Genomic DNA, 12831 nt, shown 5'->3' with positions numbered 1-12831 from the left:
TCTCCTTCCTTGAGTATTTGAGAACTTTGGTTTAGTGTGCTGCCATTCAAGTAACTCTTACCTGGGTATACAGATTGCTATTTTTGATCTTTGCTCCACCATAGTTAGTCAGAGAGGAACTTGATAATGTTCATGAATCAGGGGACTATGCAGAAATACACAATATAGATTCACTAGATGAGAGCCAACTGTAGTCCGAAAGCCATGTAGCTACAGTAATCATGCCTTCTGTTAGAGCTAATGAACTTCTGCTTTTATTTTTACATCTACTTGTCTGAAGCATCCATCATTAATGTTTTGTATAAATTAGTAAAAATGAGTTTTTATCTTTTTAAGATGATTAAACATAACAAGTGAGATTCTGTTCTAGTTTCTTAGTATATTTTAACTATATAGGTGACTAGTATTTTGTGAAGCTGAATATTGTACTTTAGCCTAGCCTTTGGTCAACTACTTGTTCAAACTGAATTTCAGACTGGCCTTCTAGGCATGTCTTACATAAATCAGACATTTACATCTCTGTAAATGATGTAGCACAAAGTCTCAGATAATTTTAATACAGATATTATGGGATCTCCATGGCATACTCAGGATGTATTTACTCATAGGAAAAACAAGAGAATTTGTCTTTTTCACATTAAAAAAAAAAAAAAAGCAGTGATGTATTTTATTTCACCAGGTGCAAAAACAAAAAAGGCAAAAAATTCTGAGCCTAAAAGTAATCTGGATGTGATTAAAAAAATTGAGCCAAGATGTGCATAGTATTTCTAAATTTTACAGTAGAAATTGAAGGAAAATGAAATCTAATATGTTTATTAGTATAAATGGAATAACCTGCACAGGCTTTTTCTCATCTTGTCTTGCTACTCTGACAGACAACAGTTCTGCAGCATGGTGGTGCAAGGGTTAGGGTAAGAATAGAGTCTGGCTGTGGAAAAATTACTTTCTTTGCTTTTGTTTGTACCTGAACACAACAACCAACTGCTTTTCACTGGGTAGCAGAAATACAACCTGACATGAACAGCTGCTACTAGAGCGTACAGAAGGAGGCACTGGTGCCCGTGTTTTTAAATCTCTTGCTGTTTCACCAATCTACTGATGTTGGAACTTAAACAATGTAGTAAGTTGAGAAAGAAGAAACATACAGAAACTTAGGACGTTACTTCTGTTTTGTTGGCAGTTACTTAACCATGTGGCAGTGGGAACCTTTAAGGTGAAACAGCTTTGTATATTTTCTCCTGGTGATCCACCAATTGTTTGAAGCAGTTACATTATTACATACAGTATGTGGTATTGCTTTATCAAGTGTGGTGTTACATTTTAGTTAAATGGTATGCTCTGTCTCACCCCTTGAAAATCTACGGTTTATTCCAAGCCTGTAATCCTCCCCTAAAGTATCATGTATCTGTAATCCCATTGGCCCAAGTCTTATTCCACGCCCACTTTGAATCTCCCTGTTAAACTGTGCGGGGGAGACCAGGCTCACTCTTGGCCTTTTTCTCCCTAGCTTCTCCCTCTCTCTCCCTCCCCTTTCCCCCCTCACTCCCCTTTCCCCCCTCTCCCTCAGAAACCATGCTGCCTCCCGGGGGTAGGACCCCCAATAAACCCTCATCTAATGAGCACCCTCAGAAGCCGTGTGGAGTCTCCTTGCTGCCTGCTGCTACCTGCGAACTCACAGCCTAGGGGGCCCCCCGGGGACCACAAACGTACTGCAACAATCAAGTATGACATGGTTTTCTATCAACTGTTCTAACAGTGGATGGTAAAGGGAAATCATCATCTCAGTTTATTGCACAGGACATGGTTTTTTATGGCTGATGCTTGACCAGGTAAATCCTTATTAAGTTCTTGTGCTTCACGTCATATTATTTGTCATAATATTGACAACATTTGCACAGCGTTGTTAGGCTGTTTTGCTGTTAACTGCATCTTAACTCTTTGGTAGTATGGAGGATGTGCTGTTGCTGTAACATCAGATTACCTTGTTAAGAGATTGCCTTGTGACGGGAGATAGAAAAGAAGGATGAGGAAAAAGAAAAACCTAAAGATGAGAAAGAAAGAAGACAAAGGAGGTGAAGATGATGAAGTAGAAGAACAAGAGGAATATGATGAAGAAGAGCATGAAGAGGTATAATGTTAGTTTTCCTATTCATACAGAGTCAGATCTCAGTCATTAATAGTGTGTTGGCTGGCAAAGAAATGTCCCTAGCTCCCAATAAGGCAGAGTTGTTTTGGGAGAAATTACTACATTAATTATCTTTGTTGCACTGCATTGTATTGTAATTTTAAATGACCGTTCTAGACTTGTTACTCACAAAGAGCTCGGATAAACAGATCTGGTACACAAGAATGTGTTCTGACACAATCAGTATACACAATTACTCCTTTTTATCATGAAAACAGTGATGCCTGTTGTTTCATTTATATCAGGACTTCATTAAAGGATTTTCCCTTTTCCTTCCCAATAATCTATTACTGTTTTAAAATGTGGGTGCTCAAGTGCAGTTTAAATCATGTTTCTTCTATAAATTGTCTTCTCTACACATATAGTCAATTTTTTCCATTGGTTTAGTAAAATGACTACATTTCTTCCTATTTTGAAGATGGAGATGGCTTTGGTGTTGTCAGTGATGACAATATGGTTGAAGCAACATAGTAGCTGTTGTATCTAAGTGTTAAACTGCTCAAGCCTTACACTACTTGAAGCAGAATTCTGGAGATAGTCTGACTACTTAATGCTTTAGCTCTGTTGATTTTAAAACAGACTCTCCAAAAACACATTGGAGTTTAATTATACTATTCTGCAAAAGAGGCTAGGAAATCCTTTGTTTTGTTCTTTTGCTAAGTGTTCTGCAGACATGCCTTTTTAAGGTCCTCTGGATCGCCTACGAATAAAGTAAGCTTTATGCCATTGTGTTTCCTTTGCACAGAAAAAAAATGTATGCATTTTACTTGAAATCATGTCTAAGCATTAGCACTAGTCAATTCTATGCCTCAGCAGTAAAATGTTGAAACAAATAACAAAATTCTTGATGACCACTGTAAAAAAAAAAAAAAGACATATAGCCTTTATGGACATAAGCTGCTTGTTGGCAGCTGACTCCTTTGAAGAACTTTATGTAACTTTTGAGTTCAGGTAACTGAAAATAACTGACAACTATACACTTGAATATAAACTGACTTGGAAGGGCCTTAGTAATATGGAAAAACAACATGACAGTATTTTGAAGAACTGTTCATCTAGTTAGAAAAACACATTGCCTTTAGTACTTTGGTTAAAAGGAACTTATTAAAATATGTTATATTACCCTAATGAATCAGCATCAATCATAATTAAGGATAATTTGGCTTAGAAAGAATATATGGCAGAATTTAAGAAATTATGGAATCCTGTGCACTCACTAGTGATGAAAATGTGAGCCCTTTGCCTCAGTTTCACCACCTGTTAGGGCAATACTTTCTTACCTCAGAGCTGTTAAGTGAGCTGGCAATTACAATCTATGTAATTGTTGATGTACTTACTTTCCTACAGAATTAACTAGACAGACAACAAATCAGTAAGAAATAAACCCCAAAATATAGAAAAGGAGTGTGGTGAAGTATTTTAATGCATGATGTTTTAATTAGAAAAATAAGAGAATGCCAAGAAAAATCATAAGCTGAATGTTTGGAAACATCCTTTTTATTTGAGAACCAACAGCTGTAGTGTTGAAAATTTAGATTACTGAGATTAGATGCTTGAGGAACAGTGTGACAGCACATTCTCTGTATCTTACTGTCTTCTGATAATAAAAAATAATATTTTTTATTGTTACTACATTACTGTTGATCAGGGTTTTCGGGCTTTTTTTGTTGCTTCGTTTTGAAGCGTTATTTTCTTAAAAAAAGTATTTCACTTTACTGGTGACTGGGGAACAATTCTGCATTATTCTGTGAACTTCTGTATGCAGCAAGAATTTGGTCCTAAAGGTGTAATTTTCAAGTGTTCTGATAAAATACCTATCATATATAAAGGAAATAAAACTGACATGCTATGCAGGTCACACCTCAGAGACATACTACTTTTATTCTGAAGTGTTGTTGACTACAATATGTAACAAACATTCAGATGCATTGCACAGGAAACTTATTCTGCCAGTCAATTTATTTTTTAACATCATACACATCAGCAGTTGTTTCCTGAATGACTGTGCCCGTTTCTTGTGTGTGATATACAAAACACAGAGAGAAGATGTGAATGAGGCAAGTATGCTGTAAATTAAATTTGCTTGCCATGACTACAACTGCTTCTGCTTGCTGTTCTCCCCATGCAAGGTGAATGGTGAGACTCCTTACCCCCTAAAAAAGGAATGCAAATAGATGGAACTATAAAATTAACACTAGAAAAGAGTTAACTGCATGAGTAACAATTTGTTGACAAGCTGTGGCTTGCCTGAATAAGTACAGTATCTCATTCTGTAGCGGACAGTAATTCTTGAGGACCAATTACTTTCTCCATTCATCATTCTTCTAATGGACAACTGCTTTCCTACTGCACTGTTGAAAAATATTACTCTGGTAAAAATCAGGTCTTTTTGAGTCCTTTAAGAGGTAAACTGTAGTCACCTCTATCCTTCAGAGGGAATTGCAGTCTTAGGCTGGACCCTCCAGGATTAGTTTAGCTATGGTAAATAAGGCCATCCATTAGGAACAAGTTCTGCAAGGACACAGATGAGTGCCAAGGCACTTCTGAAAAACAGTGAGATTGTGCTCTTCTAGAGGTGTAATGCTCGCGCCTCTTTTTAGAAGGTGATTTTTTGATTGCTTAGAATTTATTGCAAGACCATAATGCCAATAAAACTTACAACTGTTCTTTAGTTTTCAGCAAACTTCAAATTTGGACAGGCATATATTCAAACCATAATTTATAGCACAGAATACTGCCTTCAGTATCATCTCGCCATCTAAGAACTTCACTGATCCCTCCCTTAGTTGTTCACACCTATTTTTAAGAACTAACCAGTTCTCCAGAATTTACACAGAAAAGTTCAACGTTTACAAGGCATGAACAGAATAAACCATAAAGGCTGCAAACAAGGTATGCCAGATATGAATGTTATATGCAGCTACTGCCAACAAAGTACTTGCTGGCTAAGGATTTTTATTGTAGATCATACATAAAAATTGGCCTAAACAAATACAAGTAGTAGCCTGCTGTAATAAACATGTGAAGTGCTTAGAAGTAAAAATATATTAGATGCACCATTTTCACTGTAGTCTAAAATCTTTTTTTTCATATATTACTAACATTTTTCTAAAAGCAAAGGAGCAGAAGTATTTCAAATAAGACTTGTATCCTCACTCAGTAGTATTTCACAAAGTTGTATTTTCAGCCCTTAAACAAGTTACAAAGACTATTTGTGAGAACTTATTCCAAAGTATACCAGACTTAAAACATTTAGATTTTATATGATCCAGCAGTGCAATATGCACTTGAGTTTAAAACCCATTTCCTGAACAATGTTTTGCAGTTATTCCAGAAGGTGGTTTACAACTCAATTATTCCATGTTTGTGGGGATTTGGGCTCTTTTTTGTTTGCTTTTGGGGTTTCTTTTGTTTATTTGTCATTGGTTTTGTTTGTTTAAGAAGTCAGTTTCTAGAAGACTACCTTCACAGATTTTATCTTGGATCAGATTTAAGTTCCTCAGAGAGCAGTTATCCTGTTTATTCAAGGCTGACATGTGATGATGACCAGCTGTGTTGTACTTTGGAAAAAAGCTGTAAAGATCCCCACATTCTGCAGCAAGCCAAGCCAGCTGATGGTTGTAGATTACCAGGATCAGGAGTCCTAGTGTCTTGAAAAGAGTTCTACTGTATCTTCTGATAAAGTTAACTCTATTTAAAAATGTACTGTATGAAATGTGCTACATAATACATATGTAAAAAACATACCAGGCTCTTGCTTAGAATGGAATATGGTCCCATAAGACAGCTATTCCTACGGTAAATCAAGACTGCTTATCCTAAGGTAAATCAAGGCACATCACCCTCAACTCAGTGCCAGTAAGCCACAGGTCTAGTAACCATCTGTTCAGGTATGTGCAGTATATTAGGCTTATGCTGCATCATCACAATATCTAATTTAATGTTCTTTGATGAATACATAAGAAATGGAAGAATAAAATATTAGAACTGGTGAGTTTCAGTAACTCAGGATGGGAGAAGAAACAAAACAATAAAAAGGCTTGGCAGTAAAAAAATTATGCATTATATATGAAGTTTCATCCTAAAAAGAAAATATTTGTTTTTATGAGCCAAAGCTTTCTTGTCTGAATGAGTCACCTTTTAAAGTTTTAACCATGAGAGCTGTATCGCTTCAGCCACCATAAATTATTTTGTGAAGTATTTTTTCATATAGCATTAGAACTGCTATCTCAGTGTTTATGTTTGTCTTACTGGCATATTCTCTTAAAGAACTACTATTTGAAAAGATCTTCGAAAACAAGTGTTATGCAAACCATCAAGTTCATACTGTTTGTTATCCTTTTTCTAGTGTGGAGACTATGACGAGGCTCACAGATGCTCTCTTAATCAAAAGGTTCAACAGTCACAGATCATAGTTCAGGTACCTAACTTTACACCATTTTCCTTCAAGCTCTGGCCTGTCTCAATTTCAATATAATACAAGTTAGCCAATTCTTGTTCATATACTTGGCATGCCAGTGAAGATTATCCACCCCTCTTCTTGGGGCAACAGGTGCCCGAAGAATAAATGGTGCCTAAGTCTTCACTCTCAGAATCTCACAAAGCATTTTGGATTACCTCAATAGTTAGAACACAATCACTTTGTCTTTTTGTACTGTATATGCTTAGTCAAGACAGTCATCGAAAAGATTACAATATTAGTTTAAAGGATGATGACTGTTTTTCCACTTCTCTCTTTTTAAGTCCTAATCAAGTTTGTTATCTTGAGTTTTGGTAATAAATACTGTTTTGAACAGGGCAACGGAATTCTTGCTCCACAAGGCAAATATAACCAAAATAATTATAGGCACCATTTCAGTTTTTATTTAAAAGTATTCTGAGTACACAAGTACCTCCCTTCTGTATGAAGAGTCCAGAGGTGTGGGGGGTTTTGTTTGTTTATCTTGAAGCATTTTTAGATTGGGAAGAGAAAGAGGGGAAAAACAAGGTTGATCATGAAACTCCAAGAGAAATATTCAAGAGGGGATTGGTTAATGAATACACTAATATGTAAAGTACAAGTCTGAAGATGCAAGTTGTCTATTCTGCTCAAATTTGCTAGCAGGCATTAAATATCACCTGAAGTTTTCTAGGACATTTCAGGAAAAAATTAAGAGCTTAAGGTTCATGGGCACAAGACCAGTATTGGCATGCTCAGTACCCACATGTCTTCTGTCTGAAGAATCAGTTGGTCCTGAACTGAGATTAACGGGGGGGAGGGGGGGGGTGGGGAGAGAAGATAATTCTATTAGCAGAAAATTAGGACTACTGGGCAGTTACAGCAAGGTGCCACACTTCTGCACTTTCATTCTACACAGGTGACCAGATGAGAATGCAGTCCAGTCAGTTTTCAGCAGGATACCAAAGAAGAATGTAAAGTTTCAGGAGGACTCCTAACTGGACTGTGTTGAGGCACAGAGTCACATGGAGAAAACAAATTACCTTAGTGCCTGTATTGAAAAGTACTAAAGAACAGGTTGACCATAGGCACAAGATTTCAAGATTCCAGTTTAAGTGTTTGCTACTGCCTCTGTAAAAAAGAACTTCATAGTGGCTATTAATTATGGAATGACTGAGTTTTAAAAAAATCTTACTCTGTAAGAAATATTAAATTATGAGAACACCACTTTAATTTACAACTGTAAACCTGATATTAAAATGTCAAGTGTACTATGAATTCTGTAAATCCTTTCAGATGTTTAAAAGTTAGCTATCCCCATATGCCCACTTCTGGGCTGTAAAACACACAGACTCCTTGTGTGTTAGTTTGAACTACATTTTTTCACCTCATCATTAATTAAGAAGCATGCCTATCAAAATAGAAAAAAGTGCAAAGCTTCAGAGATTACTTCATACCTTAATTTACACCCCAGTCTTGCAAATTGCCTGTCTCAGGCATATTCAGAGATTATGTGATCCCCAGAAATATCCTTGTAGTGAAACACTGCCCATAAAGGCAAGTCACACATCAGTACACTTCTCTGCGTTCCAAGTGCGTTTTGCATTCTCTGGATTCCCCTCTACCTAAGGTTATGTTACGTATCTACAAATAACAGTTGTCTAGGGTCTTCCACTATTAATGCTGAAGGTCTCCTTAATTATCAACTTTCATAATATTTGTTGGATTTATTCCATTTTCTGTTTCTTTCTGATGTGATGCTGCTGTGACAAACAAATGGGAAGATTCCATTGGAAAATGGTGACTGACATCTGCTTTCACTAGAACTTCATAATACAGGAGATAAAAAACTGGAGTTACTATGCCAATAATCAACATAATCACTACTGCTGTCCACCATCCTATACCCCAGTCTGCTCCATAGTAAGGATCCTTGCATTTTTTAGTTTTACCATCAGTTTCAAAACAGATCTGTTGGGCTGCTAAAGCAGAAACAACTTCATTCAGATTCTCTTTCTTTGTATCATTACACTTCACTATTTCTTCTATATCTCGATCGACTTCTTTTAAGAAGTTGCCAGCAGTCTCGTTTGCAGAGAATTTATCACAAAGAGATGTTTCCTGTACTTCTGTGGAACACAGAGCAGGCCGAAGAGCTGGTCTTCCTTTTGGAGATATGTGGGTTTCAGTCAATACACTGAACTTTTTCACTGGAATTTTGATAGACCTCAGGGCAAAAAAATCTTGATCGTTGATAAGATTGTTAACTCTCTTGATATCTGCAACCTAAAAATGAAAATGACAGCTAAAACATAGTATTCCATTGAACCAAAACTCTATTTACAAGTCTTTTGTAAGGAAACAAAGAAAAGGCCTTTTTTTTTACCCTACCCAGGTTAGCTCTCTTTTCCATATTCTTGCTCAAAATATCATTTTGCTCAAATTAAGTTCAGATTTTAAGTTGAAGTCTAAGGCAAGGCCTTTGGTTTTTATTACCATAAAATTAGGGTTTTTTTTAATTGATACCCATTCATACAGTATGAAGTCAGAAGAGGTCAAAGACCAAATCTGAACAACTTTACAGCAAGGAAATTAATTATGATGCAAAAACTCTCTCAATTCAGATAAGAAAACTGAAAGTCACTTCACATAGACACTTTTACTTAAATGTATGTTCAGCTATCAGTTGCCAACTATCTCTGTGAAATTAATGAGAATTCACCTCACTTTTAAGTTCTCAAATTATATAAATTACTGTTAATTTCTAATTCAGTGAAAAACTTCTGAGTTAGGAGTTATTCCAAAGTATGAGTTTGCAATTCATCTAGCCACAGGCATGGTCTTTTGCTGCTTTTGGGCGCTAAGGCAGAAAAAAAGTGTAACTTTTAAACTACTGTCATCTACCTTACCCAAGTCATCTCTCCCCTTTTCCTATTCTTGTTCAAAATTAATCTCGTTTTGCTTGCAGTAAGTTCAGATTTTAAGTCTAATGTGAAACATTCTGCAGGGATTTAAGTGCACTTGGATAATCACTGGCTTCTTTTTCAGATGATAGCTCCCTCACTACAGAAGGCACAGCCACAGACTTTACCATAATGAAGTACTTCCAAATCAGTGCTTTTCTGCAACACCTGCAAAGCACACAGGAATTATGCCCATTTGAAGAGGCACTGTATCCAAGTTCACACAAACCTTTTTAATGTGAAGAACTCCTTCAGTTACTATGGCAGTGTATTTGTTAAGTGTATGATGCTGAATAAATTGGATGAGAATAAAAGACTGCCAAATGCAGCAATTTATGATTCCACCACAATGCAACTTATACTTTCTGCCTCAAGCCCCAGGATCACTCTTCCATGTTCTCTTGAATTTGCAAGAAAGAGCACAATCTAGTTGTAGTTGTGCTCTTCCTTTCTTAGTGAGGCCTGGCCTCATAAAACTGCTCAAAATACTCAATTGCAGTAGGTTCTGAAGCGAAGACTTGATTAATGAGGCTAAGGTCTGTCATGATTAAGAAATGGTTATGTCAAGACTTTAATACCTAAAGTCACAACAGGAGGCCCACAATTCTGTTTCTGCCTGAGGAATCAGATGACAGCATATTCTGTATATACAGATTTTGAACTTGACCTCAGGGCAACCTGTGCACTTAGCAGTCAGTTCTCTCAACACACACAGCTGATTTCCCGTTAAAACTGGAAACATCAACCAAGACCAGTGCCATTGCCTTAATAATACTGTCAACCAAAATTACTGGGTAGGCAGGACATTTACCAGACTAATGTAAGAAATGAGCTAAAAGTAGTCAGCAGAAACAAGGGTGCACAGGGATGCAAAGTTCCCAAAAGTACAGCATGCTCATGCTTAAAATACTAGGGCAATTTAGGAGAATTCAAAAGAAAAATATGCAGAATTTTTTTTTCCCTACTTTTATGGAATTAGGGCTCTACACAGACTCTTAAGATAGTTCACCAACACCCTTGTCAAGTAGCCCAAGAGCGAGGATGGCACTAGATGTGCCGACCTGTGACTGGAGAACAGGTTTGAATATAATGTACTCTGAGAGAATGTCACAACCAAAACTATGCGCTTGTTTCTCACACTTATATTAGTTTTAAGGGGAAAATCCCATGGGACCGGAACCCTGCGCTATAACACATACACTGATGTAATTTTCCACTTCTGAGACACACGGTGTTTGTCACACGCTGCCACCGCGAGCAGCCGGCCCGGGACCGGCCTCGCGGGGCCCGCGCCGCCTGGCACTTACGGAGCAGCAGAACTGCAGCGCAATCGCGTTCAGCGTGTCCCCTTCCCGGATGTCCTTAGTCAGCAGGACGGTATCATCTAGCCTGTCCCTCGACGCGCTCCGCCGGACCTTCTCCCTGCCCCGCGGCCGGAGTTCCGACAACTCGCCCTCCTCCTCGGGCCCCTCGCTCTCCGCGCTCACGAAGGGGTACAAGTGACCGCCGGCGAGCGGCTGCGCCACGGCGGACGGCTGCGGGCCGCTGCCAGTGCCTCTGCCGGCCATGCTCCACGGGTGGCCCAGTGGAACGACCGTAGGCGTGGCGCCCTTCGCGGGGAGCCCCACGCCGGCCCCTCCTCCTCGCCCCCGCCCAGCTCACTCCAGGCTCAGCAACCGCCAGCCACGCCGCCGCGGGGAGGTGAGAGCCGAGCCGAACCGTGCCCTGCCCTGCCTAGCCGGCCCGCTCCGCCCCGGACCGCGGCTTTACTTGCCCCCGCTCCACACGGAACCCAGCGCGATGGCGGCCGCGCTGCGGACGTGGCAGCGCGGCCACGCCCAGGTGCCGGCCACGCGCAGCCCCGGCCGGGAGGGTGGCGGGAGGCGGCCCCGGGGCTTGGCCGTGCGGAGCCGGCGGGGCCGGCGCGGCTGGAGAGCTCAGACTGGCACCGCCCGGTGCTGGCCCTGTCTCGCCCCGCTGCGGCACTGCCCCGTACTGGTCCGCTCCGCCCCGCCCCGTGGCGGCCCAGAGAGCGCTGTGCCTGAGCCGCTCCTTGTTGGAGGCCGGAGAGTGGGGCCGGCACTGCCATGCGAGGGAGCGCTTCACCCCTGCCTTCCCCTCGAGGCCCCCGCATGCTCTTGCTGATTCTCTTTCTAGAGAAACGCAGTCTGCTCAGATACACGAAGTTGCCATGCATTTGAGTGATTAAGAGAGTTCTTCTGAGACCGTTTTCGCCTAGCGTTCACAGCTCCTTTGCACATTCTATATCTCTTAGTCCCGCCTGCCTCTTACTGCCTTGCTGAACCCTCAGAAGCTGCTAGGCAGTTTCTTTGTATCCCTTCACACCCGTCCCCTCAGTACTAGTACCGCAGAGGTACAGAAATCTAGCCCTCACTGACAGATCTTTTTCACAGGAGAGGTACCACAAATTAAACCGTGTCGATACTTCAACTTCCCTAGCAGAATAATTTTTGCTCTAAAGGACTGTCATCAGCTTTTGGGGTGCTGAGGTAATTGGTGGATGTCCTAGTCTAATTAATAGATTTAACTTGGTGTGTCTTTTTGCTGACACAGCCTTAGCAGGAATTTTTGGATTACAGCAGGAGCAAGAACAGTATTCCTTAAAAAACCTGACAGCTCTAAGGCTAAATATGTTGTAAAAGATTGTTGAAGACGAATGAGTTTGCAGGTCTGGTTCTTGAAAATAAATTAAATCTTATTTTAAGGTAATTTTAAATTAGAGTTTTGGGTTTTTTCTTTTGTTTTTGAATCTTGCTAAACAACCATAGTGGTTAGAAACATGTTTGATATTAAAAAAGACAGATTTTTTTTATGTCTTTACTTTTGAAAACCAGATTACTTGAGTCTGAAGACATAAAGATAAGAGCTAACAATTGTGTAGCTCTAAGAAGTGTCACATTCACATCCACAGAAGCTTAATTGAAGCCACATTTCCAGATACTGTAAAACGAGCTGTGAAGGTACATTGTGTTCTTGTATGTCAGCCTATTTTTTGTGTATATATACGTTGCTACTGAGTAAGAAAGCAGCACAGACTCCAAGAAGGCTGGTTTGCACAACAGCAGCTTTAATGTGAAAAACTCTTCTCTTTATAGACTGACTCGACACATTCTACCTGATTGGCTAATTAGCAAAAACACTTTTCTCACAAACAATCCTTGAGAAGAACAGAAAAAGAGTAGAAAACACCACCTGCAGGTTGTTTACAATAACAAGCTATCATC

General features: G+C 39.6%; 2 protein-coding genes and 1 long non-coding RNA gene across 4 annotated transcripts in view; 1 reads left to right on the top strand and 2 right to left on the bottom strand.

Moving 5' to 3' along the window:
* The window catches only part of LOC137464407 (uncharacterized), a 234906-nt gene that overhangs the window by 83102 nt on the left and 138973 nt on the right, over positions 1–12831 (bottom strand). Inside the window, exon 2 of the long non-coding RNA XR_010994217.1 lies at positions 2767–3940. This is a non-coding gene — a long non-coding RNA (uncharacterized lncRNA). The remainder of the gene's footprint in view (positions 1–2766; positions 3941–12831) is intronic.
* LYSMD3 (LysM domain containing 3) lies at positions 7107–11368 on the bottom strand. Its single transcript, XM_068175726.1, has 2 exons — positions 10894–11368; positions 7107–8909 (listed from the first exon to the last, which is right to left on the bottom strand). Exons 1-2 carry the CDS (start codon positions 11152–11154, stop codon positions 8319–8321), a joined length of 852 nt encoding a protein of 283 aa, XP_068031827.1. The 5' UTR covers positions 11155–11368; the 3' UTR covers positions 7107–8318.
* The window catches only part of ADGRV1 (adhesion G protein-coupled receptor V1), a 305664-nt gene continuing 304779 nt past the window's right edge, over positions 11947–12831 (top strand). Inside the window, exon 1 of one of the 2 annotated variants that reach the window (XM_068175720.1) lies at positions 11947–12005. The gene's annotated coding sequence lies outside the window, so the exon portion shown is untranslated. Of the gene's footprint in view, positions 12006–12357; positions 12568–12831 lie in introns of those variants that run through there. The other variant, XM_068175721.1, reaches the window with a different exon arrangement.

This window comes from Anomalospiza imberbis, chromosome Z (assembly GCF_031753505.1).
Source record: "Anomalospiza imberbis isolate Cuckoo-Finch-1a 21T00152 chromosome Z, ASM3175350v1, whole genome shotgun sequence".
NCBI lineage: Eukaryota > Metazoa > Chordata > Aves > Passeriformes > Viduidae > Anomalospiza > Anomalospiza imberbis.
The sequence above is the reverse complement of the archived record's forward strand: the minus strand, read 5'-3'. Positions and strand labels throughout refer to the sequence as shown.